Source organism: Hypoxylon trugodes, assembly GCF_022578975.1.
Source record: "Hypoxylon trugodes strain CBS 135444 unplaced genomic scaffold F4822scaffold_4, whole genome shotgun sequence".
In the NCBI taxonomy this organism is placed as follows: Eukaryota; Fungi; Ascomycota; class Sordariomycetes; order Xylariales; family Hypoxylaceae; genus Hypoxylon; species Hypoxylon trugodes.
Genome location: NW_026250019.1, coordinates 218,495 through 242,784, shown reverse-complemented (window position 1 = coordinate 242,784; position 24,290 = coordinate 218,495). Strand labels below are relative to the sequence as shown.

Below are 24,290 nucleotides of genomic sequence, written 5' to 3'. Positions count from 1 at the left end.
AGACACAAAAGAGCCCTGTATCAGTATTTCTTTTCACTACCTCCCCGACTGTTGGGATTGGGTAATTTGCGCGCCTGCTTCCTTCCTTGGATGTAGTAGCCGTTTCTCAGACGAGTTGATGGGATAGTTGTACACACGAAGTTGCAGGAGCTTTTCTGTTGTAGCTGCGTGCTTGATAATACGCAAATCAGTTACGACTTCTCATGTCACGGGTGGTTTGGTTTGAAATCCATATAGAAAGAGCTATTGCCATGTTGTTAGCTAAATGGATACATAAGTGTCCTAAATTGCGAACGAACACATCTACACATCAAATTGAGCATGATTATCCATCTTCATCTAACCTTTTGTCGGTCGCTTAAGCACTCTCACCCATCTCGTACTTTCATACTATGTACCTACCTATAATTAGGTATTATTTTCGCATCAAGGAGTACTTCCGCGGATTAAGATCACTAACTTGGGGCGTCGGAGAACACGAGGTCATCGCGCATCCCGAAACCATCGTATCAATAGGCATCATGGAGCTGAGGTTAAAGAATGTCCAAGGGAAATCCCTCCCCGTAGAGATAGCCACCACATTCCCAGAGGAAGTTACCGAAACCAAATACCAGATACTCGAGTCTGGCGAAATACCTCTGATTGCCTCCGATAACGCAGACATGGACGAATTTCACGAGCTGATCAAGATCAAGTCGTTCAAAGAAGCCTTACAAGTAACAGCGACGAGGGTACTTCCCTACAGAAGGGGGACCGGCCAGATATTTCCGACTAGATTCGTACCGCCGTCACCAATTATAAAACCATCCGGGATATTTATTCCTTGTCTCCTGATGACCGGTACAGTACCAGTCTGGCGCTGCATCAACAGAAAGGACGCAGGACAGTGTATCCTTTGCCTCGGTAGCGCCTGTTTCGATACAAACCTACCCGAAGCTAAGGCAGGCTGGGCTATCGTCCTCAACCAATTCGAGACGTGGGACGACCCTACGCATACTTTTACTTCCGGTCGCCTGGAGAAAGCTAGCCCTTTTGGAGATTGCGAGCAGCAGACAAGCCAACGTGCAATACTTCGAGCTGCGGTGGGGGCACTCCGATACCGATATTGGCCCGACGAGGCGCACACGAGCATAGTGTTGGCCACGGACTCGGAGTATCTCGTCGATAGCGCAACAATGTGGGTTAAAGGTTGGATGCGCAATGGTTGGAAGACGAATGCGAGGAAACCAGTCAAGAACCGAGATCTCTAGGAGTTACTCCTCGGGGAGATTGAGAGATGGGATGAACACGACATTAACATAATGTTCTGGAAAGTACCAAAGGAGTGGAATAAGGTAGCGAATGAAGAGGCTAGATTGGCTGCGGAGAATGGGATTACTCCCGAGGCGTATTGTGATGTCAAGGGGATCGATCTTTAATGCTTTTGTTTCTGATGGTCTTGTTGGTGCCCCGGGGATGCAGTCTTGGTTCATGGTCACTTACTCGAACCGGGCATCACTCATAAAGCGAAGAGTATGAATAAGGATAGCGAAATTGCCGATTGGGTAGTTTTTCTAGATTTATCATTATTATTACGGATAGCGTTCATATTTTCTAGTTAACTTATAAACAAATAGAAATTAAATAAGGGAGTGAAGGTATTCGGAGTCTCTGTTTATTAGCACTTGTTCGCTAAAGATGATGCTGTGTAATGTCAACTGCGGGGGGTCCAGCGTGGGGGCGGACGAGTATTAAAGCTGTCTTTGCGAAGGCTTCGTTCTCACTACCTAACATCCATCATGACTCTATATAAATTATATTTTTAACAAAAGGCCAATCGATGAGCTAACTCATTTTACATGTATGATACGTCGATCAAGTCGCTCAGCCGAGGTATAGAATCGAAAGAGAAGAAAAGGGGTAACTGAGTGGAACCAGTGTCAATATTTGTAATGACCGTGCCGCAGAGGCGTCAATTGCGATATTGTTCGACATCGATTCCAGGTTGAGCTTACAAATATAAGTGGAAATATTTGCAGGGTTCTTTGTGCTTAACCATTTAAATGATCAGGGTAGCCCCAAAACATGAATTCCTACGACAAAAGCGTGAGTACGAAGAAGTCTACAAACACAGGAACCATCGTGGCGTTATGCCGGCTCGCCATGTCTCTATATTCGAGTTGGACACAATTCTTTCCTCCTCGCGATGGCGCGCCACTAAAGGAAGTTAATCTGCCAAGTCAAGTTGGAAAGGTGTTCATCGTAACAGGCGGCTCATCCGGTTTAGGATATGAATTATCACGCATATTATACGGCGCGGGTGGCAAGGTGTATATACTGACGCGGACGAAGAAGAATGCCGAAGAGGCCATTGCTCGCATACAAGCTCACTATCCAGAAGAACAGGGGAAGGAAACAGGCAGCTTGGAGTTCATACACATGGATCTAGAGGACTTCAACACTGTTAAATCAGCTGCCCGAGAGTTTCTGAGTCGTGAGGGGCCAGACGGAAGATTGGACGTCCTCTTCAACAATGCAGGCACTGGCTCCTTAAAGGACGCCTCTCCGAGTCGCCAAGGGCATGAATACCATTTCACCACGAACTCGCTTGGGGGCTATGTCCTTGCCCGGCTACTTACGCCAATCTTGACCAAGACAGCCCAGCAATCCCCAAAGGACAGTGTACGCGTCATATGGCCTACATCACTTCTCGTCGAAGCGATAAGCCCGAAAGGTGGGGTACGAAAGGAATTTATCGAGGACGAATTCAGTGTAAAAAATTCAGACGAACTGTATGCCTCATCCAAGGCAGCGAATTGGTTCCTCGCTTCCGAATTCTCGCGTCGACAATCCGAATCCGGGCCCTTTGGATCCGGCGTTGTCCATATAGCTGGCAATCCAGGGAACTATACGACAGGTATATGGCGCCATGTCGAAGGTCGGCTCATTCATCATTTCTTCAAGCTTGTACTCCGCGATCCGGTTCACGGCGCAGAGACATATCTCTGGATGGCTTTCTCGGAGGAGATCACTTTGGAGGAAGCTAAGGCGGGCCGATACGTGATATGTGACGGAAGATGGCATCCAGGGCAGAGGAAAGACTTGCTTCTAGCGTTGAAAGGGGAAGATGAAGGCGGGTCGGGACGGGCGAAAGAGTATTTCGAATGGTGCGAGGTTAGGGCGAAGGAGTTCGTAGATTTAGAATGATATGCTACTGATTTTGAGGCGTATATTGTAATCCTTACCAACCAAATTTGTGAAACAATTATGAGATACGACATATACCTCGGTAATTCTGGTTCCGCCCAGTCAGCATTTCTATTTTCTGTTAAGATTAACATGAAGGTAATTTCTGACTCTCACCGACGTTCCGCCTCCCCGACTGTCGACGTCGTCCGACGGCACCACCCATATAGTACTATAACCAAGATAATTATTATCCAAGCACAAGCTCCACGGAGAATTCGCCCTCTTCCGTGGCAAGTAAAGTGGCTGTGCACTTTCTATAAGGGCGTCTAAGCAATTCCTAATTGGTTATTTCATTGCGGAGTTCATCTACTAGCTTATAAACGTGGTTGGAAACAGTATTTCTGTATTAGGATTGATAATCCACTCTTCGTTTCTTCACTAGTTGGTTCCTGGTTCTGTAGTAGCTTCGTAAATCCTACGACCCCACTTGACTCTATTCCCTTACTTGTTCCTTTATACGTTGAGATGGGGTAGATAGATCCAGTATTTCACTTACTTAAAGGTGTGATTCTCCTCGGGAACTCATCGATATGATCAACTGAAATCAAAGACCTTAATCTAACAAAACTACCACCATGGCCGAGAAGATTGACAAAATATACGAAGACGCTATTGCAGCGGGTCTGCTTCCCGGCGCCTCGGTTTTCGCAGGAGATAAAGATGGTAATGAAGTGATATATCCCTGGAGTATTCACGACCACACGGTTAACACATGAATTAGGGAACATACTTTACTCGAAATCGTTCGGAAAGGCCAGCCTCAAGGAAGGCAAAAACGAGCCTTTCACTGAGTCAACCATTGCAAGCATCGCCTCAATGACCAAGATCATGACCTCGGTGGCTGCTCTGCAATGCGTCGAGGACGGAACTCTCGGATTAGATAAGGACCTCAAGCCCTTGTTACCTGATATTGGAAAGCAAGGTGTGGTCACCGGTTTCGATGACGAGAAGAACGATGTCATCCTCGAACCCGTTTCCACTCCATACACCCTTAGGTTGTTACTCACTCACACATCCGGCTATGAGTACGACTGGTTTAACCCGCATCTTACGAAATGGCGCGCCTCGCGCGGGGAAGCGCTTTGGTTCGGCAAAACTGTCGAGGAGAAAGCCGCCTTACCCGTATTTCAACCGGGGACGGGTTTCGCGTACGGCACAGGATATGAGTGGACCGGCAGGGCCATCGAAAGGGCATCGGGATCCACACTCGAGGATTTCATGCGCGAGCGCATCTGGAAGCCCTTGGGGATCGAAAACGACACCAGCTTCTGGCCTAAGACGAAAGAGGGAATGAAAGATAGGATAGCTGACGCAGGCACACTGGAGAACGGGCCACCGGTCGTGCACACTGACAACTTCGATACTTTAGTCGGGTCAAAGGATTGTCTTGGAGGCGCGGGTGTCAATACGACTGCGAAAGCGTACTATACATTCCTCTCTGCAGTCCTGCGGCGTGACGCCAGGCTCTTGAAGCCGTCGTCATACGATGAATTGTTCCGCCCGCAGCTCGATGAGCGGTGTGAGCAGGCGCTCAACGATTACATCGCCTTGTCCCCTATCCACACGAATTATCTAGGGATGCAGGTCCCGCCGTCGGTAAGGAAGACGTGGAGCTTTGCGGGAATGTTAGCGAAGGAGCCCCAAGAGGGACGACTTGTAGCAGGAACTGCGCTTTGGGGTGGATTTCCTAGTTGTGCGTGGTTCATCGATAATGAGACCGGGATATGTGGGACGGCTATTTGCCAGGTCATTCCAGCGATGCACCCTGATATAATGGCGTTGCATGAGAGATTCCATAAGGCTGTGTTTGAGCAAGTTAAAAGAAAATAAGATGGTGATGTTCTCTTTTCCCCATGTAGGAAATGGTCAACACGGAGATAAGGATTCGACGATTTAGGTACGAAATATATACAACTACTTACTAGATAACGTGATATATCACCATTCGGAAATGGCATCGCCCTATTACAAGAATGTGCGATGCTGCTCTGATTAGTTGGGAAGGGGTAGGGTCAATCGCCGTCTGTACTTTGCTCTTCTTCGTCTAACCTGAGCCAGTGGTACACGTGCTCAATATCCTCTTGTGTGTACGAACCAGATTCAGCTAAAGCAGCTGCGAATGTATCTCTATTTTGTCGGTGTAGACGATGTGCGAATTCGCGAATCCGTGGCCCGAGGTTGAAGGACATCCATTCTAAATCCTGGTAGTCATTGATCCCTTCTCTTATACTATATGCGCCTAACTTCGCCTTGAAGATACTTTCTGTATTGAGAATTTTGTAACGGCTGGTTCCCCATGGTGTCCTCGCAACAATTTGGATTGACCCGTTTGCGATGTCTTTGGGAGCGCCGAGGTGGCCTTGGAAACTCAGCATTAGCTTGTTTTTAAAGGGTAAAAAATAGAATTACCACTCATAATTAAGTCTACCTCGACGGGAAGTGACTCGACTCGCTCATTATATTCGGGTCCGGTTCGCACAAATATACGAGCAATCCCAGTCGAGGCCGCACCCGGACGTGGTCGATAAATCCTTGAATCATTGTAAGTATCTAGTCGTTCAGATACAGTCTATAATTATAAAGTACCGATGATCCTGTGCTACTATCTCATTTAGGATACGAGGTTTCGTATCCACGGCTATGTCGACATCCGTAGTGATACGAGAGAGGAACCCACGAAGCTGCATACTAACACCGCCCATTACGGCATACACGATTCCTTCGCGATCTAGCATCCGAACAACATATTCAAGTGCATAATATAGATAATTCTGAGTCGCCATTTCGGATTGTTCCTCCAGTTCGAAAAGCTGATCGTCGGTATACTGTAGGGGCTCAGAGGATGATGTGTTGGATGACTGTTGCCCACCTCGATGACTTTGAAGATCATTGTGTGAAGACATCATTGAGCAAAGCAATTTGATATGCACCCGTGATTCAATAATTTGAGGAGAAACATAGGGAATATAGCGTATGGCAGCAAATTAAATCAGTAGAATTATGTATATGTAAATTATGAGTAGTTGTGATGCCAGAATCGTCGCTTTGATTTTTGTCACTAAAGAAATGTGAGGACGGTATGCTCGTAACGTATGGAGGGTATAAGTCCTATCGTAGTCAATGAGTTTCTCGAATGCCCTATTTATATCTCTTAAATATAATGAGATATTTCAATGGAATTTGGGATATTTGGCCGTTGATTTAAAATGTGTTATTTCAGACTGCGACCGCGGTTGGTATATGTAAATTGTTGAAATTGAAATGAGCACTGCGACCGTTAGGTGATGACGTTTAGTGATCGCATGCGTCGCACGTGACCTTTCTTCAGAAGGTGCATCACCTAAATGTTAACTATCGTTAGGCCCTAACGACCCTAAATATGTACCTACAGTAACTACGACTGAGCGTTTTTATTCCATATTTAGCAGGAAATGCCTTCTATTCTTCACTGCCATCGCAATACTAAACACTACATCTCACAAGATGTTTATTATAATTACAAGTACACATTAGATGTACCTTCTTAACTACTATTTCTCATCAAATGCTGCTTTTCGCAGGCCCTTAGCACTCTAATTATGGATCTCGAAGAACCCTTCCTAACATCGGAACCAGTTGTACTTGCAAAGACTGATGCGAACACAGCCAGCTATAGTGGTCGCGGCATCATAGAAGTGCTTGACGTTATCAAAATACTTGAAGATGCTGGAATAGCTTGCTGCGTCACAGGCGCTCATGCTTTACTTTACTATGGTGCCAAACTTGTCCCCGTTGTAGGTGACTATCAATATTTCCAATATCCGAATGCTAACTCCGAATAGGATTGGGAAGTTTGCGTGCCGAACGAGGATTTCAAAAAAGCATCGGCCATGTTCACATCAAACCCACTGAGTGATATATATGAACCCTGGACCAAAATACTACCGCAAGTTCGTTCCTTGATACATACCTACCCTCGCTTCACGCTGAAAGGTGTAAATTTCTTCTTTTTCATCGTACCTGCATTTGAGTACAATATCAAATGGGAATCGTCCGACCTGGAGAAAAGTCAGCTCGGCATTCCATTCCCTAAACTCGAGCTCCTTGCTCGTAGCCTTCTAGATACACAGCGACAACTTGAGCTCACGAATCTCGTCGATGGAATGGATTTATCCGAAGAATGGGGAGAGGAACACCTCGACTTGGATAGGACCGGCGAGCTTGAATATGCCGGGGAGAAAAACAAGAGACTTATCGCATCTCATTGTGGGTCGAGGGAAATCCCCATACCTAAACTAAGTGAGGTGCCTAAGGACCTCAGGCAGCAGTGGCAAAATATAGTTAGAGGGAAACAACGCAGGATAAATCTAGAGCTGCCAAAACACCTGTACAGCACGCGATTCCGGATGGTAGGTTCGGGAGATCCTAGATTACGAGCAGGTCGGAATATATAATCATAAACCTGCTACTACCCACTAACAAGTGTTTAACTCATTCATGTATAGTTCACAGCGAGTGTTGGGAAAGAACTTACAGTAAATGTCACTACTTGATATATTGAAAATCAGGCGTAGCTACTTAGGTAAGTGTAACAATGTTCGACCAACAACACCTTTGAGAATTATCTACTGTGGATCACAATGGTCGACTGTATAAAGCAAACAGACCTCGCTGTTCTTGAATACCTGGGCCTCATAAGAGCACGCAATTCAACCCACAGTCAAAACAAATTGATCTAGGAGTGATAGTGATATAGAACTATCAATGAAAAATTGCACTGTGACAAACACCAGTGTCCACTTTAATAACGGATAGTCGTGATAGGCAAGAACTTCATAGTGCCCAGACAAAAGGGTAAGGACAAAGAGTTTGAACAATATGCACTGTTGAATACAAAGCAAACAGATAAAAAATGCGTTGGATACGAAGCCCATCCAAGAATGACTAGGAAAACAAGTTGTTTGTTCGGACCCGACCAAATTATATACTGATAATTTTTAAGCGTGGAAGGGCTTGGGAGACTACCTGGGCATATATAGCATCCATCATCAAGTTTTGACCACCTGGCCTAGCTGAGAGCGAATATATCACAACATTTTGGACGACAAAATAAAATACCCCTACGACCGTTAGCAAATCGGATCTTCAAAATGGACTCGACTCCAACACTCTGTCTCGATGTCATAACGACGATTGCGAAACGCCTAACGCCCAGTAGGGCAATGAAGCTTGCTCTTACATGCAAACAGCTGTATGAAATCGTATCCTTACAACTGTATAGAAGGATGGTTTTCGACGAGCCAATAAGAGAATACGACATCGTCACTCCATTTGAGGATGTCATAATGGAAGGCGACGTAGCTCTGCTGTCTTGGATATACGATATAGTAGCTTCAACTACTAATTCCGAGAGAACTTGGGCGTGGTACATGAAGAACTACGGACATCGCTTATTTAACACGGCTGCTACGAACGACATTAAGTGTTACAAGTTTCTTCTGGGTACATTATTGACGGACGCGTCTCTTATTGAGGAACGGAAAAGTCTTGGGAAAAATTGGAACAAGCTTAACCCCGAGGATCAGTACAGACCTTACCTGGAAACGATACATACTGTAAACCCCTGGAAGTTGTTTGTATATGCCGTTGGCGGTGGTGAGGTCGAGAATGTTGGTGCCATTCTTGACAGTAGATATGACCTCCTCGACAACGATGTAATCGATTCCGATCGAGTTATCCCACTCGTACGCGGTTGCTGGCATCCCTCGGCAAAAATGATTGAGTATTTGGTCGACCGTGGTATAAAATTACCTCGTAATTTACTCTATAGTTTATGCGAGGAAATGTCCGACTGGGGTGACGTCGAGTTCCCCGGTAAGTTGGACGTACTTGTCTGTAAGGGTATTGATGTGGATGGCGCCTACGAAGAAACCAACTACGAAACGCCTCTCTTCAAATGCTGCAAAGACGGGAACCCCCAAAGCATCATAACGTTGTTGAAGAAGGGCGCGAACCCCAACGGAATTGGATGTATCGAAGCCAAACCAAAGCATCGGCTGGAGGACCATCTTACCCGGCCAATTGATATCCTCATTGAGAATTGCCCGCGGTGGTTTGACAATTGGCGGAAATTTGGTGCGAAAATGCGTTTGGCTATTGGCGGGCTGATTGAACAAGATGCTTCCCTATCGTGGGCGCCATTTGGGGGTGACCCTGTACAGAAACTCATCCATTATATTTGGAGGCATCTGTGTATGGCCGCAAGGGAACTTTCTGGAATTGGGCCGGACCGCAAGGCGACGGTGGATGAGCTATTAGACATACTTCAATGCGATCACCCATCCAAGGACGTATCCAAAGACATATCGGACTACATAGAGCTTTGCGATATGATGGTTAGTCGAAGCCCAAAATACTCGGCTATAATGGGGGGCTTGAAGGGAAAGGAGTGCTTATTTGCGCTCATCAACCATTTTCGAGACTCGGGCTTCCGTTTCCGCCCGCGGTATAAGTGGACTATTTGGGAACTGCACTACTTTTCTAGGTTATCGGGTGAATTTTCAGACGATGGATGGTCAGAAGATTGGAGTGACGCGGACGATTATGGATATGATGATTGGGAGGAAGAAATTGAAGAAAATGTAGGCGAAGGCGCCAAAGAAGACAATAAGGAAAGTGTCCAAGGCGTCGAAGAGGATGTCAACGAACAGGTCGAGGAAGACGCCGAGGAAGAGGTTGAGGAAGAGGCTGAGCAATACATCGAAGAAAAATGCCCTGAGGAATACATTGAAGAAGACGACGCTTGGCACTATTCTAGATGGGAACGGCATGATGAAATTCTCATTGACGTTAGGTGGTATTTATTTTATTTGCACGGTAATGGCTGGTAGGATGGGGAGCGGCCAGTGCTTTTATTCTACCTAGGTAGATACGTACCTAACATAAATAAAATAATGATGCAGATATGATTGCCTATTTGGGTAGTATTTAGTTAACCTTGTTAGAATGGAAACTCCTGATTGGTCGTATAGAGAAAGGAAAGTACGTACTTTGAGAAAAGATTGTCCTCTTATTCGTCAAATTGATAGAGTTTTGGCCCCCAACCAGCTACGTATGTACTACATGATGTAGTCAGCAAGCGCGGGGATATGACCCCACTCTTCCAGCTCTGTAAGGTTTTCCTACAGGGGGCTCTGACGAGTGGCACATCTCCAAACCATTCCTCCTTTATTATTTTTCTTCAGCCCTGCCGCGCGATGATACCCTTACATTCTTGGGAGCATTCATCAAAACCACCTTATTGAGGCTCTGGATGAAGCTGACTTGTCAGAATGCCGCAGATTACTTCCCAGACTATTCCTATTTCATGGGAATACTCGACTCATAGTCATCTGTGGTTTCGGTAACGGGTCCTCCCCCTGTCTTAGTCTTCCCGTCACTGTCCTACTACCCTATAACCCCTCCTTACACCCCTCCCCTCTCCTTCTCTTGTCATGGAGAGCTGGAGCTGAAGCTGATATGATGTTTACCTTAAAGCTAAGGATATTCCTTTCCTTTCCTGTTTTCTCATTTTCCTTCTCTTATTTATTACCTCTTCTTTCCCTAGCCGTCTATCCTACCTACCTTACTTATATTCATATACGAGGGTAGGTGGATAGTTGCTAGCTTCACGCCTTCTAAATCTTGCAAGGGTCCAATCACAATCTCACCTTCATATTAATAAACAAAGTAGGCACGATTTACGTGTTCATACTACATAACATCGGGTTCCTCTACCTTGGAAAACCATGTCGACTATATCTCCACATGCGCCGGCTTCAGAGGCTGGATACCTTAACCAGGATGCTGAAACTCGCACCGTGATGGCTGAAGTACCAGTAACCTTACCTTCCACCCCTAAGAAATCCAAGCAACAAACCCCTCAGGAAGCTATTGATGAATTCTGGAGCAAATTCACTACTAAAGCTCCTGGAAAAGGTGAGCCTTTTTCCCCCCTGCGTTCGCGACATGCTAACCATGTGATCTACCTCTGCTAGCAACTACCGTTATCCCACATAATGAGTATGCCGAAAAGGCGGCGAAACGATCAACTAAAGCCGTTGGCACCAATACCCAAATATCGTATGAAGAGGCCGCCGCTGTCTGCAAGGCCAAGGTCGCCAAGATTGTGAAGGAGTGTCGTCGTGTAAACCAGAAATATCGAGATCCGCATTTCGATCTCGAGTAGGTATCCCTAAATGGAGCGAAGCAAATTCTTGAATTTGGACTAATCTCCGGTGTATTAGGATTGATTTGAAATGGGGTAGTCAGGATACACTTGAATCCCTCTGTAATCTCAAAGAGAACACCGATCCAGGTTTTAGGCCCAAGAGTGTCAAGCGTGTGGTTGACATCTTCGACGACCCTAAGTTCTATATCGAAGGTCCCACAGCCAACGACGTTAGACAGGGTCGTGATGGTGATTGTTGGCTGCTCGCTGCCCTATGCACCCTCAGTAACAAGCCTAGTTTGATTGAGAGGCTCTGCGTTGCTCGTGACGAGCAGGTTGGTGTATACGGATTCGTCTTTCACCGTGACGGCGAATGGATCTCCGAAATCATTGACGATAAGTTGTTTCTTACCAAACCTGACTTTGACGAAAGCTTCCTTGAGCGCATGCTTTGGGAAGATCGTGAGAGAATCAACTCCGAGGAGCAGTATCGTAAGGCCTACCAGAGTGGATCCGGCGCGTTGTATTTTGCGCAATGTGAGCATGAGAATGAAACTTGGTTGCCTTTGCTTGAGAAGGCATATGCCAAGGCGCACGGCGACTATGCAGCAATTGAAGGTGGTTACACAGGTGAGGGCATTGAAGATCTCACCGGTGGTGTCACGTCAGAGCTCTATGCCACAGATATTCTAGACAAGGAATACTTTTGGAAAGAGGAACTCATGAAGGTCAACGATGAATTTCTTTTTGGGTGCTCGACAGGGATGTGGGGCGTCGGTTACGGCGAGCGTAAAGGGATCGTCGAGCTTCATGCTTATTCGATCATGAAGGCTGTTGATATAGATGGTCAGCGGCTTGTCCTGTTAAAAAATCCGTGGGGCAAGGGTGAATGGAAGGGCGCTTGGAGCGACGGGTCTAAGGAATGGACTGCCGAATGGCTGCTTAAGCTTAATCATCGCTTCGGTGATGACGGAAACTTCTGGATTTCTTACGACGACCTACTCCGCAAGTATCAAGCTTTTGACCGAACCCGATTATTTGGGCCAGAGTGGAAAGTCACTTCTCTCTGGACAACCCTGTCCGTACCATGGACCTTGGACTACCATGACACATATTTTACATTCTCACTGGCGAAGACCGGACCGGTGGTTATCGTTCTCTCCCAACTTGATGACCGCTACTATCGTGGTCTCGAAGGTCAATATCGATTCGAAATGAACTTCCGTCTACACAAAAATGGCCAGGAGGATTATGTTGTCCGGAGTATTAGCCCTTACTGCCAAAACCGCTCAGTCAATGTTGAACTAGAGCTAGAAGAGGGTGAATATACCGTCTTGCTAAAGATCGATGCGACTCGCTACATGGACAAACTACCTATAGAAGAGGTAGTTCGTAACAATGCGAGAGACCGCAGGGACAAGCTAGTTGCCGTCGGTATGTCATACGATCTAGCTCACAGTAAAGGGAAAGTCATTGAAACCCCCGAAGAAAAGAAGGCTCGGAAGGAGGCAGAGAAGCGCAAGAAGGACAAGGAACGCCAAAAACTCAAGAAGGAAATCATGGAGGGCCGACGCAAACGGCATTATATTCGCGTTAAAGACCACGCAAAACGCCAGGAGAAAAAGGCTAAGGCTAAGGCAAAGGCGCAGGCTAAGAAGGCTGCGAAAGCTGAGAAGGCTAAGGCCAAGGAGGCTTCTAAGGAAGAGACCGGAGATGCTAAGGATCAATCTCTAGAATCGGAAAAAGAAAAGCATGTTCATGTTGTTTCCCCAGCGCCGGAGGATTCAAAGAAGGAGCTGGGTTCCGAATCAAGCACGGAACCAAACGTTGAGACACCGTCTACTGAATCTGAGAAGCCTGCCGAGGCTTCGAAGGTATCCGAAGAATCGAAAGTGGATGAGACTCCGACTCCTAGCAAGGACGAAGTTAAAGATGTTAAAGAAAAGCCAACAGCCGAGGGATCGGAGTCCACAGACCACCCAGAAAGTTCTGAAAAGGCCGCTGACGAGAAGACTCCCGCTGATGACTCGAAAGACGGAAAGCCCAAGCCAGTTGAAGAGGGGAAGGAGAAAGCAACGGAAGATGAAGATGAGGATTCCTCCTCTGATGAGAGCGACATTTCGTCTGTGTCAGAAATCAGCGACCGGGAGCTCGACATTGAACTTGAGGATCGTGCCAACGCCCCGTCTCCGCCTCCCCCACCACCTGCCGGTGCACCGGAGGAAGAACCCGACGAATTTGAGAGTAACCCTTGGAATGCAGTCGCTACCGTTGGCCTCCGTGTCTACTATAAAGTGTCCGACGAAGATAAAGACAAGGAGATAGTCAAGTTATCGGTTGTGCGTCCAAACCCTTACGCTAAGGACAAGGAAAAGAGCGACAAGGACGACGATGAGGAAGAGGAGGATAAAGACAAAGAGCCCAAGAGCTCCAAGGGTCTCGACATCGACGATAGCTCGAAGGATGCTACATTAGTAGGAAATAATGAGCAGAGGAAGAAGAGTATCATGTCGCTCATACCCCCGACTAACTGAGGGTATATGCCTCATAGAATACAGCTACGATGTAAGTTTCCGTAGGTAAGACCGAACCAGTGTTGAAGGAGCCTGGAAAAAGATTGGTATGTTTTGGCGAGTCGAGGAAAATGGATAAAAAAAATTTCTAGTTTAGTATACAATTTTTAGAATACTCTTCTCTTCGATAAAATCATTATGATGCCAAGCCCTAGCTTTGTGTTTTTATTTGGTTCATATACTCGTAGTTATGTTTTGTTGTGATATATTTATGTATGATTTCATCTCTATGTAAAGAGGTATCATCCTTGTCGCAAATATCATCCTCAAACGCCGTACTCTCAAAATTCCAATGACACATATACACGTATTCAACGGAGTCAGAAATCATCAAGTAACCTGTCCACCTTGTCCCGTTCCACAACATCCAAGTCCTCCATAACAACGGACTCGGGATCAGGATCTGGCAACTGAGCGACACGACCTGCGACACGTACGAGCAAGACACGCATACGCTCTAGCTCCTTCTCCAATTCACTATCGCGTGTGACGAGGTTAGGTTGTACTTTTTCTATCCCCACCTCATAGGGATCCGCTCTGGTGCTACCACTACTGACGGGATTACTACTCTGGGGAGTCATGGAAGTAAGTGGGGAGAGTAAGGTGCGCATTCGACGTAAACGATCGAGACGAGCGCGGGCATCACGTCGGCGGGCCACGAGTGAGGTCAGTGTTGCGGTGAGGTCGGCGTATCGTTGCGCTTCGGGTGGATTGGATTCGGCTTGGGAGGGGGAATGAAGATCCCATGTACTAGGAAGTGAGGCGATGACTTCGTCGGATGCTTGATTGTGTTAATTCTCCTCTCTTCTCTTCTTTGAATATGGAATAAGAAATTAGACCTACCAAAATCAGCACCAACCCTTAAAAACAGCGCCTCACTATCTCCTTTCCCCTTCGCTACCGCCGTTCCTTCATCTTCATCTTCGCCGTCACCCCCTCCTATTCTATCATTACCGCGCACAGCTCTTTCCGCAGCCTCGAGATATAGCGCCTCAATCTGCTCGGCGACATGACGACTCGCTTGTGGGGCGTACACGCGGCGCGCGTGTTGTTGGAGGATGTGGTTTGCGCGGTAGAGGGCTTCGTCTACGAGTCTTTCGGGTAGAGCTGTAGCGGCAGCGGTACCGCCATCTTCGGTGGTAGTGGTCTGTGTATTTGTATTGGTGGCGGTGTTAGAGGAGCGCCATAGAGGGCTCGGGGAGAGAGACTGGGAGAGCTGAAGAGTTTGCGCGGTGAGGAAGGATGATTTGTGAGCGAGGATCGTTGGGGGTGCCATGTTGATTGTGTGCTCATGGATCTGATTCGGATGGTATCGGGCGCATTTCTGAAGGTGAAATCTGATTGTTCAACCACGAGTGTCGTTAGTATAGTATTGGGCAACTATTAAGTTCCCTAACCCGTCAATTCGTATAATTGCGTTTCGCCGTATATGAAGTTGTATAAGGAAAGATTAATTCAGCGCGTCGCGTGTCGCAGAAGGAATTGAAATTGCCCCGCGTCTGCAGGCGATATAGGTACCTACCTAGGTACCTACTAGGTAGTTGGCAATCCACTGCGGGGTCCAGTGGGGTTGTTCGCTAGCAGGTGGTTTGGCGATTTAGGGGGTTGGAGATCTCAGAAAGACCCCTAAAACTCGCCTATTTTTCTCCTCACTACAACATTCTGACATTCTGCAACCACTCGTATAGAGTCAGCAATACGAATTTTCTATACACGTTCAATATGCATCTTCGGATCAAACACTCACTGCCTTAGTAGTTTCATTTTCTGCACTACTACTCGAAAATGGTATGATAGTATCTTGAGTCCCTTTACAGCGTTGTGGAAAGATCCTCCGCCCTATAGTCAAGTCGGGAATGAAAAAGATAAGTAACAGCGCTGACTAACAACCCGTCACCGCCTCTAGCTCCGGTGGGAGGTTCCCTTCGGAACTGAATCGGCCAAGTACTAGTCTAACTAAGTCGTGGGGGATCGACCCCTGGGGTTATACGAGAGAAACGCCTACGACGTAGTCGGATATTTATGATATTACTCTACCATTCGTGACGGAGATCCCAAGGGCAGTCGATCCTACGGTCCTCGAACCGACCATGAATCTTGTTTCCCGGAATCGGTAGACTACGGTTAGGTTCTAGGTGAACTACGACGCCCACTATCAAGCGGTATTGTAGGCTGTGTAGCCTGCAGATTTCTGCTAATATAGCGGTACAGAACGCCAACCGAAGCCACAAACGTAAGGGCTGTACCGCCGAACCCCCTAAAGCCCGTACGGAATCTCCCCAGAACTATGAAAAGCGTCTCCTCAAGTTCTGGGTACCGAAGAGGAAATGAGCCGTGTTGGCTTGTTCCTTATTTCAAACGCTTCGCCATCAAAGCTAAGTATAATCGGATGCCCCTGTCGTGGCCTAAGGAATCTAGATTGGTATAACAAGTTATGATTTATTTTCATGATGATTTATATCAAATATTACCTTGAAGAAAGAGTCTATCTCAAGCAATATAAAACGCCTCGTCATATTCCTCGTCATCATTCGTATCGTGTAATCCATACCAAATTCCCAAGTATGGAGGTAAAAATCTATCACAATCCGGACCACCAGAATGTTTCAGCCACTTTGAACGAACCCCTCACAACTTTGCCTGCCTTCAGCTCGCTGCTGTCACTAACAACAATCTCGTATTCACCTCCTTCAACACACCACTGATCACGCTCCTCGTCCCAGTAACTAGCCGCGTATTTCGTAGTTACTTTCACTGTCACCTTTTTCGTCTCACCGGGGGCCAGCTCTACCTTAGCAAAGCCCTTGAGTTCCTTAAGTGGCCGGTTGACCTTCGCCTTCTGTTTTGGCGCCACGTAAACCTGTGTGACTTCGGCTCCCCTCACGCTGCCCGTGTTCTTGACTGCGACGGACACGTTCAACTCGCCGTCCTTCTCAGTTACCGATAGATCAGAGAAAGAGAAGGTCGTGTAACTCAAACCATGACCAAAAGGGAATAAAACCTCACGATCGACCGATTCATAAAAACGATAGCCGATATAAATGTCCTCGCCGTAGATCACGCGACCGCCCTCAGTTCGATAGTTCAAATACGCCGGGTTATGTTGAACACGTCTCGGGAAACTCAAGCTGAGCTTGCCGGAAGGATTCACATCCCCGAATAAGATATCTGCGATCGTATTTCCCGTCTCGTTGCCGCCGTACCAAGCCTGAATGAGTGCGTTTACGTCATTGATCCATGGCATCTCTACGGGAGTGCCGGATTGCATAACCACAGCCGTGTTAGGGTTAGCTTTCGCAACAGCAGAGATCAGATCGTCCAGACCAGGCGGGAGGCTCATGTCGGTACGATCATTACCCTCCGTCTCCCATTCGGCGTTAAGTCCGGCCGCAATGATGACTTGATCGGCTCCCTTCGCCAATTCAACGGCATGGGCGATTTCAGCTTTAGGATCGACAACCTTACATCCACCGATTCTTAAGGCACCACCGTTCAGAAGAACTGCGCTGCCTCCCAGTTTAGATGTTGGACTTGATCCGAATGTGACCTTGAAATTGTATGTCTTCCCCTTCTCCAACTTATAGAGACCCTTAACCTCTACCGTGGCACTTCCAAAGAATGCTTCTCCTAATTTCTGCTCTGTAGTGTTGTCAACAACTAGTTCATCGTTGATGTAAAGATTCGCCGATCCCGATACGACGACACCGAATTCCCACGTGGCATCTTCTTCAGCAACTAGAGATCCTTCGAGCGTCGCATACCATAGTGGACCCTTAACATTAGGGTTCTCGTAATCAATTAGAAGCATCTCTGTCTTCAATAGTTCTAATTGGTCGACCGGTAGTCTATTTGCGACTTCTGGGCCTTCTGTGAAAACCTTCATAGTCATTCCTTGCTCGCCTTTGCTTGATATGGTTGAGTATCCAAGAAGGGGGAGTAGCTTATGAGAATATTGGCCAATTGTGTATTCCGGCGGCGAAGTCAACTTGCTGCTGATACCGTCGAATGGAGTTATCGCATAGTAGGCCGCCAAAGAGGCGGAACCTCCACCATGGTATGTCGCAACTTTGGCGTTAGGCCCAATTACAACAGTCTGCCAAAAATTAGTCGTTGGAATGAGACCGGTTCAGATCGATTCTGGAGATCATACCTTCTTGTCTTTTTTAAGAGGTAAGACATTTTTCTCGTTCTTTAACAACACAATTCCCTCGTTGCCTATCCGCCGCAACAACTCGGCCGTCTCCGGAGTATTAGCCGTGGCTTCTGGGGCATTCTCCTTTACACCACTAGCAGCGCACTTCTTGATGAATTCCAACATGGCCTTCACTCGCTGATCCAAGATATGTGTCCGAACCTTATCGGTTGAGACGTTGAACTTGAGTGGCTCACCCCTAAATCGTGGCGGACCAGGCATCTCCAAGTCGAGACCAGCTAGTGCTGCCTCCGTGGTGGTATATGTTCCGTACCAATCACTCATGATCATCCCATCCCAACCCCATTCTCCACGTAGCATTTTGTCCAAAAGTTTGGGATTCTCGCTACAGTACGTCCCGTTTACTCCGTTATAACCTGTCATGAACGAGGCTACGTTGGAATCACGGACCACCAGCTGGAATGGCAATGCGTAGATCTCGCGCAGTGCTCGTTCTGTGATAATGGCTTGAACCGCATTCCGCTTGTGCTCGTGGTCATTGCAGACAAAATGCTTGATAGTAGCCTGAATTCCCGTCGATTGGATACCCCTGACTATGGCTGCAGCACCCAATCCAGCTAGGAATGGATCCTCACCGAGCGATTCGAATCCTCGACCTCCGAGAGGGCCCCGTTGCATATTTATAGTAGGTCCCAGAATAGCATGTGCTCCTTTCACTTTGGCCTCTTCTCCCATTTTCCTCCCAGCTTCTTCAAGAAGCTCTTGGTTGAAGGTAGCTCCCAGCCCAGTTCCACAGGGGAAGCAAGCAGCTTTGACACCATTGAAGAATTTGGTGCCTCGAACTCCATTAGGGCCGTCAGTTAGACGCAACGAGGGGATACCATGCTCAGGTAAACCTTTCGTATGCCAAAAATCGATACCAGCTAGTAGATCGACCTTATCGCTCATAGAGAGCTTCTTAAGCACCTGTTCTACGTTGATATCCGCCATTTTCACCACGATTCAGCGAGATAAAGTGGGAAAATATGGAGAAAAGAGTGTAGTATCTGTGGTTCTTCACAGACAGAAGAAATAGAAGCAGAAGAGAAGAAAGGAGAAGGGAAAGAAGAAAAGTATCTAATTACGAATTTACTACTACCTTTATAGTCCTAACACCAACCCCACCGCTGCCACGTACTACTTCTCTCTGCCATGCAAGGTTTGACCACGGACGTCAACTACGCCCCGACCTTTTCCCTCTTTTTTTTCGACCAAGCTGGATACACAAATCCATAGCTTGTCGCGGCTTGGCGATGAAATTTCGCGGGGTTCATTATAACGGGATACCGATATAAGGGACTCGGCTCACTCGTGCCGTCCCCTCTCTCTGTGACCCTCCAAGTTAACCCGCGCGAAAAAACGTATAGGTATGAATTGTGACCCTCAAATACCGGAACGTAATCGGGGGCATAGGGGAAACAATGGTTGAAGCGCTCATTTCAATGGAGATAGATCTGCGCCGGTTCGCGGCCCGGCAGGCCCGTCACCCGCCTCAACCGCCTCCTTTTCTTCGCCTCCTACCGAAGATTTACCAGTAGCGTGGGATATAGCGGATCCGAGGTTTCTCCAATCCAACCATTTTTTTGTTGTGGAATTGTCGATGACGGGGTCTTCCTAGGCGGGCGTGGGTTGTACATATCTCGCAACGATATTCTACCGAGTCACTTACATACATACTATTGGGAATCGAATAGGACCGATCGCTTAATCAACTGAACTTAGCTTGTCATTTATATTAAAAGGAGTATATAAGTCCTTATGAATTCATGAAAGACCTATTTCACTAGTATAAGCGATAATCAGATAGCGAATTCGATACCAAAACTCACCACAGCACTATACGCCGATTCGGAGTGTATGACGAGTTCGAATAGAAGGGTACGACAGACTCCTGACAATCCGCACGATCCTACTTTCATAAAATAGGGTGGGCTTAGTTGATTATGAAGTTCTTATGATCCTTCAAGCTAACTCGTCTATATAAGTGGGATGGCGAACCAAGAGACGCAATAGGTGTTGGAGATTTCATAGTGATGGCCCCCAACTCATGTCAGACAATTGCAGCTTAGGTAAGCTATGCCTTGAGTTCTACAAGGGATAGGCGAAATTCGCACTGGAGACAGCTAACGGAGCAATACTCTTCAAGTCGTACGAGATTACCTTGAAGTTGGTTAGGTAGGAAACTTTACACATATACGATCATGAATCTCACGCACCTAAGCAATTAACTAGCATCGATAACGGAGTATTTCCGCACCCCCCTACTTCAAGATTAAGTATCAGCAGCTTTAGTGCGTCGGCATAAACACTCCCTTGCGCACTTTTTCATTCGAATGACTCCAAAGTCTATGGATGTTTGAATAGTTTTGCTTTAGCTGAGGTCATGATGCATACCTCTCTCCATAGGACTTATAGCTATCTAACCAATAAGACGTAGCAGGAGATTTGTGTGGTGTTATAGTGCGAGGAGGTTACCTGACTAAGGGTTTCCGACGTCTAGGCTGTCAGAAAGGAGTTCAACCTGAAGCAAGATGAGCAAAATACTACCAAGTATATGCATACTAAAGCGTCTACTCTACAGCAGTTGGTTGTGGGTCTCTCACGCAGTAACGTTGTTGTTACCTCCCCTTTCTGGCTGGTTTCGCGACTCGACACAGTGCTTACTTAGGTATGCAAGGTCACTTACATTAACCATAAGTATAGGATCTAAAGATCTACGATCCATAAGTTTTGTCGTAAATTACTAATACCTTCACAGGGAGGAATGTGATTGATATTTTAACTTACAGTAACGAAATGTGACGAAGCTCAAGAGATGTAGAAATATGCAGGGGATATGCAGGAGAGGCTCCTATGGCCACGTATAAAGAGTCATCCTTCGAGATCTTCTCCACAGACGAGCCGGTAGTTTAATGATACCCTTACATCGGCAACGGAAACTCCCCCGCAATCAATCGACTGGCCGTCATCCGCGTCTTAAGTCTCGGAGACCAGGCAATCCGGGGTCACGCCGGAGTTAGCAAGTCGGTAATAGCGGCTAACTTCGGAGAACTCGCATGTAGCTTCAGCGACCGGAGTTTCTGTGGGACACCCGCAATTGTCCTAAATATCAATTCCATTGAGTGATACGAGTAGCCTTTGTCTGTATGGCATATGGAGTCTTTAGCGTGATTTTAATTATAGTAGTGTAGTGGCCCTTTGCGTACCTGGGGTTAGTTATGGTATCTACTTACGTTATCTCCGCACCCCAGAGTTGATCTTGATTATACACAACAAGGGCTGTGTATGATTTCGCAAGTTATACCTAAAACGGACTCTTGGCGTGTTGTAACAGTAAGCAAGATGAAAATATGTTTAAGATCATTGGCTAGGGTAACGAAGCTGATGTATGTTTCAGAATGGGCATGGTTTTTGACGCGCGCCGAATAGAGCGACTTTATGTAAGCCTAGATGGGTAGGTATTCTGCGAAAAAAGGCTCGATGGCTACCTGGATAATGAGGGGATGGGCATAGGTGACCTATAGATCCATATAGTTGGCATAAGAGAGAGCGCCCTACCATATAGAGATACTCCGGACGATCTCATTTTCTTGTTTCACAGCACATGCACAAACCACTGTATATGGACAGATACAGAAGTGATGACGTACTGTCGGTAGGCTGGATGGATGTGGTGGCGTATTGATGAGCGTCTTCTATTCGATATTTAGAGATGAAGAAACTGAATGTAACCCTAGAATACACCTACCTGGATCTTACCTAGGTACTGTCCCAAAACTTGACATAATGGGCAATAGTTCGGGAAGTTCGGACGGCGGCAATGGTGTCAGGTATTACAGACCGCAAGATGCAAGTACTGCACACGACTGTTTAGACAATGGGAAAATTTAGGTACGAAATCGCGAACATAAAAGCCGAAAAAAATTAGCTGGTCAGCTTTTGGGGTTCAACGCAACAAGAACCAACTATACGGTCGAACCATTAGCTAAGCGATCCTACCCGGCTAGTCTCGAATTATATAGATGGTGGCTCTAGTGAGTTATCCACTCCGAATGGACTGCATGGCGTGGGCGGCTCGATCAAAAGTTCTGTTCTAGTTTTCCGGTAGATGCGGGACATCCATAACTCCAAAAGTCGCAACAGGGTTCTGGAGACAATGGGTCCTGGACAATCCTACCGAGGTGTCTTTGTCAAAGTAACCTTGCAAGTGATTCGAGAATTGGCTGTATGCGGAGGAGCGGATACGAGGCCACAGCCGATTCGAAGGTAAGGGCGAATTAATAGCGTAAATTGTCCAGTAGATCAGGCGGTCGAATAGAAAAATGATGGTAGCAGGGGTCATCCAACGCGCATATATATATGAGTGTTGGTTGCCGTACGACAATTAGAACCAACAACAGGTCACACGAATACCTAGGCGTAATCAATCTACTCGCTTATCAATCTACTCGTTTAGAAATCTACTCGCTTAGAAATCTGCAGCGTTTGTTGAAGATATAATTCCTCGGAGCCGCAAGAAGTCGTTGCGGTACCTAGGTACTATCCATCTCTCCAAGTCACAATCTCTCATCATGGCGACGTCACATCGGGTTCTCCTCACGGGAGCGAACGGCTACATTGCGCAGCACATCCTAGCACAGCTTCTCGAGGCGGGACATTCAGTACGAGCCACTGCTCGCTCACAGTCCAAGATCGACGCCCTCAAGAAGACTTTTGCTAAATATGTGGACACACCACAGTTGGACTTTGCCGTCGTACCGGATATCACCGCCCCTAAGGCCTTCGACGCTGCACTGGCATCCGACCCACCGTTTGACCGAGTTTTACACACGGCTTCACCGTTCTTCATCCGTCCTGCCGATAGCTCCGTCTTCCTAGAGCCGGCCATCAAAGGTACAACCGAGATCCTAGAAGGCATAGTTCGTGTGGCGCCGAGCGTGAAGCGTGTAGTCTTGACGTCATCCTTCGCTGCCGTCAGAACTATGACTTCTGAGCCAATAAGGAACCCTCCCAAGATTTACACGAACGAGGATTGGAATAAGGTGACCCTCGAAGAGGCACAAGCCTCGGAAGATCCAAATGTGACGTACTCGGCTAGTAAGAAATTCGCTGAGAAGGCAGCATGGGACTTCGTGAAAGAGGGCAAGGGTAACTTCGAGCTTGTAGCTCTTTGCCCGCCAGGAGTCTATGGTCCAATCTACGACCCGTCACAATTCTCCAAAGGAAAGGAACTGAACCAGAGCACCTGGATCATTTACCATATGTTCCTACGGCCGGGTGTGAAGTCCACCGATCCCGTCCCTCCCACGTTCTTGTACGTTTGGGTTGATGTTCGTGACATTGCACGTGCCCATCTCCTCGCCATGACAGTTCCAGAGGCGGCGGGCAAGCGATTCCTAACAAGCGCGGGCGATTTGAGCATGCAGGAAATGGCCAACTACCTCCGAGAGGCTCTACCGGAGAAGCGGGATGTGATACCTATCGGAGAACCCGAGAAGACGGATAAGCCAGAAGGGTGGTACGGCACGGAGGATCCAACTGTCCAATCGGTGCTTGGTTTGACGTACAGATCAAAGGAAGAGGCTATCAAAGACTTAGCACCGCAGCTGGTTGGAATTGCGGAGAGGGAGGCCGCATCATTATAAGCAGTCCATTCATGACTACGTGTCGATTCTTGTCAATGTTTAGATGCAGACGTACATAACCATAGGTAGTACATATGATGTAGTTTGTTGGTTTTGAAATGAAGCACGTTTTAAATGTCAGCAGCGAACTAGAGATGTATTGCTGTGTTATCGATAAGATCGATCCACTTATTTGTGTTACCATTCATATCTCTTAAGCAGCATTGAAGTTTATTTCGTTAGATTTGAATGCGTACTGGCCTTCGTTCCTTCTTGTGTCTCTTGATAACCACCATACAAGCTTCTGTATTATACACGTATGAATAGCCGTGATTGCTTCGATTCTCTCATCTTAGCTGTTTGAAAACCTAAAAGTAGACCCACCCAGCTAAGAAGCTACCCCTCAATACAGACTAGAATCCCTGTCGTTGCAGAATTCCCCAAATATTAAGTGGGTCTAAGAGATTTATCAATCGCTTTGTAAC

At 46.9% G+C, this 24,290-nt stretch overlaps 10 protein-coding genes across 10 annotated transcripts; 7 read left to right on the top strand and 3 right to left on the bottom strand.

The window, feature by feature from the left end:
• Positions 1-279: 279 nt before the first annotated feature.
• On the top strand, positions 280-1,718 carry F4822DRAFT_397889 (uncharacterized protein). Its single transcript, XM_051457652.1, has 2 exons — positions 280-398; positions 461-1,718. Exons 1-2 carry the CDS (start codon positions 322-324, stop codon positions 1,248-1,250), a joined length of 867 nt encoding a protein of 288 aa, XP_051315100.1. The 5' UTR covers positions 280-321; the 3' UTR covers positions 1,251-1,718.
• Positions 1,719-1,735: 17 nt separating this feature from the next.
• Positions 1,736-3,309, top strand: F4822DRAFT_196897 (NAD(P)-binding protein). Its single transcript, XM_051453658.1, has one exon. The coding sequence runs from the start codon at positions 2,065-2,067 to the stop codon at positions 3,184-3,186; it is 1,122 nt and encodes a 373-aa protein (XP_051315099.1). The 5' UTR covers positions 1,736-2,064; the 3' UTR covers positions 3,187-3,309.
• A 7-nt stretch (positions 3,310-3,316) lies between these two features.
• F4822DRAFT_196898 (beta-lactamase/transpeptidase-like protein) lies at positions 3,317-5,149 on the top strand. Its single transcript, XM_051453659.1, has 2 exons — positions 3,317-3,891; positions 3,950-5,149. Exons 1-2 carry the CDS (start codon positions 3,804-3,806, stop codon positions 5,056-5,058), a joined length of 1,197 nt encoding a protein of 398 aa, XP_051315098.1. The 5' UTR covers positions 3,317-3,803; the 3' UTR covers positions 5,059-5,149.
• A 49-nt stretch (positions 5,150-5,198) lies between these two features.
• F4822DRAFT_196912 (uncharacterized protein) lies at positions 5,199-6,241 on the bottom strand. The gene is made up of 3 exons (XM_051453660.1): positions 5,815-6,241; positions 5,638-5,759; positions 5,199-5,587 (listed from the first exon to the last, which is right to left on the bottom strand). Exons 1-3 carry the CDS (start codon positions 6,132-6,134, stop codon positions 5,241-5,243), a joined length of 789 nt encoding a protein of 262 aa, XP_051315097.1. The 5' UTR covers positions 6,135-6,241; the 3' UTR covers positions 5,199-5,240.
• A 384-nt stretch (positions 6,242-6,625) lies between these two features.
• On the top strand, positions 6,626-7,991 carry F4822DRAFT_196893 (uncharacterized protein). Its single transcript, XM_051453657.1, has 2 exons — positions 6,626-7,001; positions 7,050-7,991. Exons 1-2 carry the CDS (start codon positions 6,807-6,809, stop codon positions 7,659-7,661), a joined length of 807 nt encoding a protein of 268 aa, XP_051315096.1. The 5' UTR covers positions 6,626-6,806; the 3' UTR covers positions 7,662-7,991.
• A 315-nt stretch (positions 7,992-8,306) lies between these two features.
• On the top strand, positions 8,307-10,097 carry F4822DRAFT_442680 (uncharacterized protein; the record flags this gene model as incomplete). Its single annotated transcript, XM_051463018.1, has 1 exon — positions 8,307-10,097. The coding sequence occupies exon 1, from the start codon at positions 8,358-8,360 to the stop codon at positions 10,095-10,097; it is 1,740 nt and encodes a 579-aa protein (XP_051315095.1). The 5' UTR covers positions 8,307-8,357.
• A 697-nt stretch (positions 10,098-10,794) lies between these two features.
• F4822DRAFT_196785 (cysteine proteinase) lies at positions 10,795-14,165 on the top strand. The gene is made up of 3 exons (XM_051453656.1): positions 10,795-11,184; positions 11,244-11,430; positions 11,493-14,165. The coding sequence occupies exons 1-3, from the start codon at positions 10,995-10,997 to the stop codon at positions 13,948-13,950; spliced, it is 2,835 nt and encodes a 944-aa protein (XP_051315094.1). The 5' UTR covers positions 10,795-10,994; the 3' UTR covers positions 13,951-14,165.
• Positions 14,146-15,484, bottom strand: F4822DRAFT_397878 (kinetochore Sim4 complex subunit Fta4). Its single transcript, XM_051457651.1, has 2 exons — positions 14,833-15,484; positions 14,146-14,770 (listed from the first exon to the last, which is right to left on the bottom strand). The coding sequence occupies exons 1-2, from the start codon at positions 15,263-15,265 to the stop codon at positions 14,310-14,312; spliced, it is 894 nt and encodes a 297-aa protein (XP_051315093.1). The 5' UTR covers positions 15,266-15,484; the 3' UTR covers positions 14,146-14,309.
• A 929-nt stretch (positions 15,485-16,413) lies between these two features.
• Positions 16,414-19,639, bottom strand: F4822DRAFT_397876 (glycoside hydrolase family 3 protein). Its single transcript, XM_051457650.1, has 2 exons — positions 18,140-19,639; positions 16,414-18,082 (listed from the first exon to the last, which is right to left on the bottom strand). The coding sequence occupies exons 1-2, from the start codon at positions 19,130-19,132 to the stop codon at positions 16,571-16,573; spliced, it is 2,505 nt and encodes an 834-aa protein (XP_051315092.1). The 5' UTR covers positions 19,133-19,639; the 3' UTR covers positions 16,414-16,570.
• A 2,999-nt stretch (positions 19,640-22,638) lies between these two features.
• On the top strand, positions 22,639-24,254 carry F4822DRAFT_196736 (putative NADPH-dependent methylglyoxal reductase GRE2). The gene has a single exon (XM_051453655.1). It carries the CDS (start codon positions 22,753-22,755, stop codon positions 23,824-23,826), a length of 1,074 nt encoding a protein of 357 aa, XP_051315091.1. The 5' UTR covers positions 22,639-22,752; the 3' UTR covers positions 23,827-24,254.
• Positions 24,255-24,290: the final 36 nt, after the last annotated feature.

Excerpts from the sequence above, each read along its gene's own strand:
- F4822DRAFT_196785 (XM_051453656.1), top strand. The coding sequence starts at position 10,995 with ATGTCGACTATATCTCCACATGCGCCGGCTTCAGAGGCTGGATACCTT. Across the intron at positions 11,185-11,243 it reads TACTAAAGCTCCTGGAAAAG|CAACTACCGTTATCCCACAT; the intron begins GTGAGCCTTTTT and ends TACCTCTGCTAG. Across the intron at positions 11,431-11,492 it reads GATCCGCATTTCGATCTCGA|GATTGATTTGAAATGGGGTA; the intron begins GTAGGTATCCCT and ends CCGGTGTATTAG.
- F4822DRAFT_397878 (XM_051457651.1), bottom strand. The coding sequence starts at position 15,265 with ATGGCACCCCCAACGATCCTCGCTCACAAATCATCCTTCCTCACCGCG. Across the intron at positions 14,771-14,832 it reads AAGGGTTGGTGCTGATTTTG|CATCCGACGAAGTCATCGCC; the intron begins GTAGGTCTAATT and ends AACACAATCAAG.
- F4822DRAFT_196912 (XM_051453660.1), bottom strand. The coding sequence starts at position 6,134 with ATGATGTCTTCACACAATGATCTTCAAAGTCATCGAGGTGGGCAACAG. Across the intron at positions 5,760-5,814 it reads ATAGTAGCACAGGATCATCG|GATTTATCGACCACGTCCGG; the intron begins GTACTTTATAAT and ends CAATGATTCAAG. Across the intron at positions 5,588-5,637 it reads GGTAGACTTAATTATGAGTG|GCCACCTCGGCGCTCCCAAA; the intron begins GTAATTCTATTT and ends TGAGTTTCCAAG.
- F4822DRAFT_397889 (XM_051457652.1), top strand. The coding sequence starts at position 322 with ATGATTATCCATCTTCATCTAACCTTTTGTCGGTCGCTTAAGCACTCT. Across the intron at positions 399-460 it reads CGTACTTTCATACTATGTAC|TTGGGGCGTCGGAGAACACG; the intron begins CTACCTATAATT and ends AAGATCACTAAC.
- F4822DRAFT_397876 (XM_051457650.1), bottom strand. The coding sequence starts at position 19,132 with ATGGCGGATATCAACGTAGAACAGGTGCTTAAGAAGCTCTCTATGAGC. Across the intron at positions 18,083-18,139 it reads CTCTTAAAAAAGACAAGAAG|ACTGTTGTAATTGGGCCTAA; the intron begins GTATGATCTCCA and ends AATTTTTGGCAG.
- F4822DRAFT_196893 (XM_051453657.1), top strand. The coding sequence starts at position 6,807 with ATGGATCTCGAAGAACCCTTCCTAACATCGGAACCAGTTGTACTTGCA. Across the intron at positions 7,002-7,049 it reads GTGCCAAACTTGTCCCCGTT|GATTGGGAAGTTTGCGTGCC; the intron begins GTAGGTGACTAT and ends AACTCCGAATAG.
- F4822DRAFT_196898 (XM_051453659.1), top strand. The coding sequence starts at position 3,804 with ATGGCCGAGAAGATTGACAAAATATACGAAGACGCTATTGCAGCGGGT. Across the intron at positions 3,892-3,949 it reads TTTCGCAGGAGATAAAGATG|GGAACATACTTTACTCGAAA; the intron begins GTAATGAAGTGA and ends CACATGAATTAG.
- F4822DRAFT_196736 (XM_051453655.1), top strand. The coding sequence starts at position 22,753 with ATGGCGACGTCACATCGGGTTCTCCTCACGGGAGCGAACGGCTACATT.
- F4822DRAFT_196897 (XM_051453658.1), top strand. The coding sequence starts at position 2,065 with ATGAATTCCTACGACAAAAGCGTGAGTACGAAGAAGTCTACAAACACA.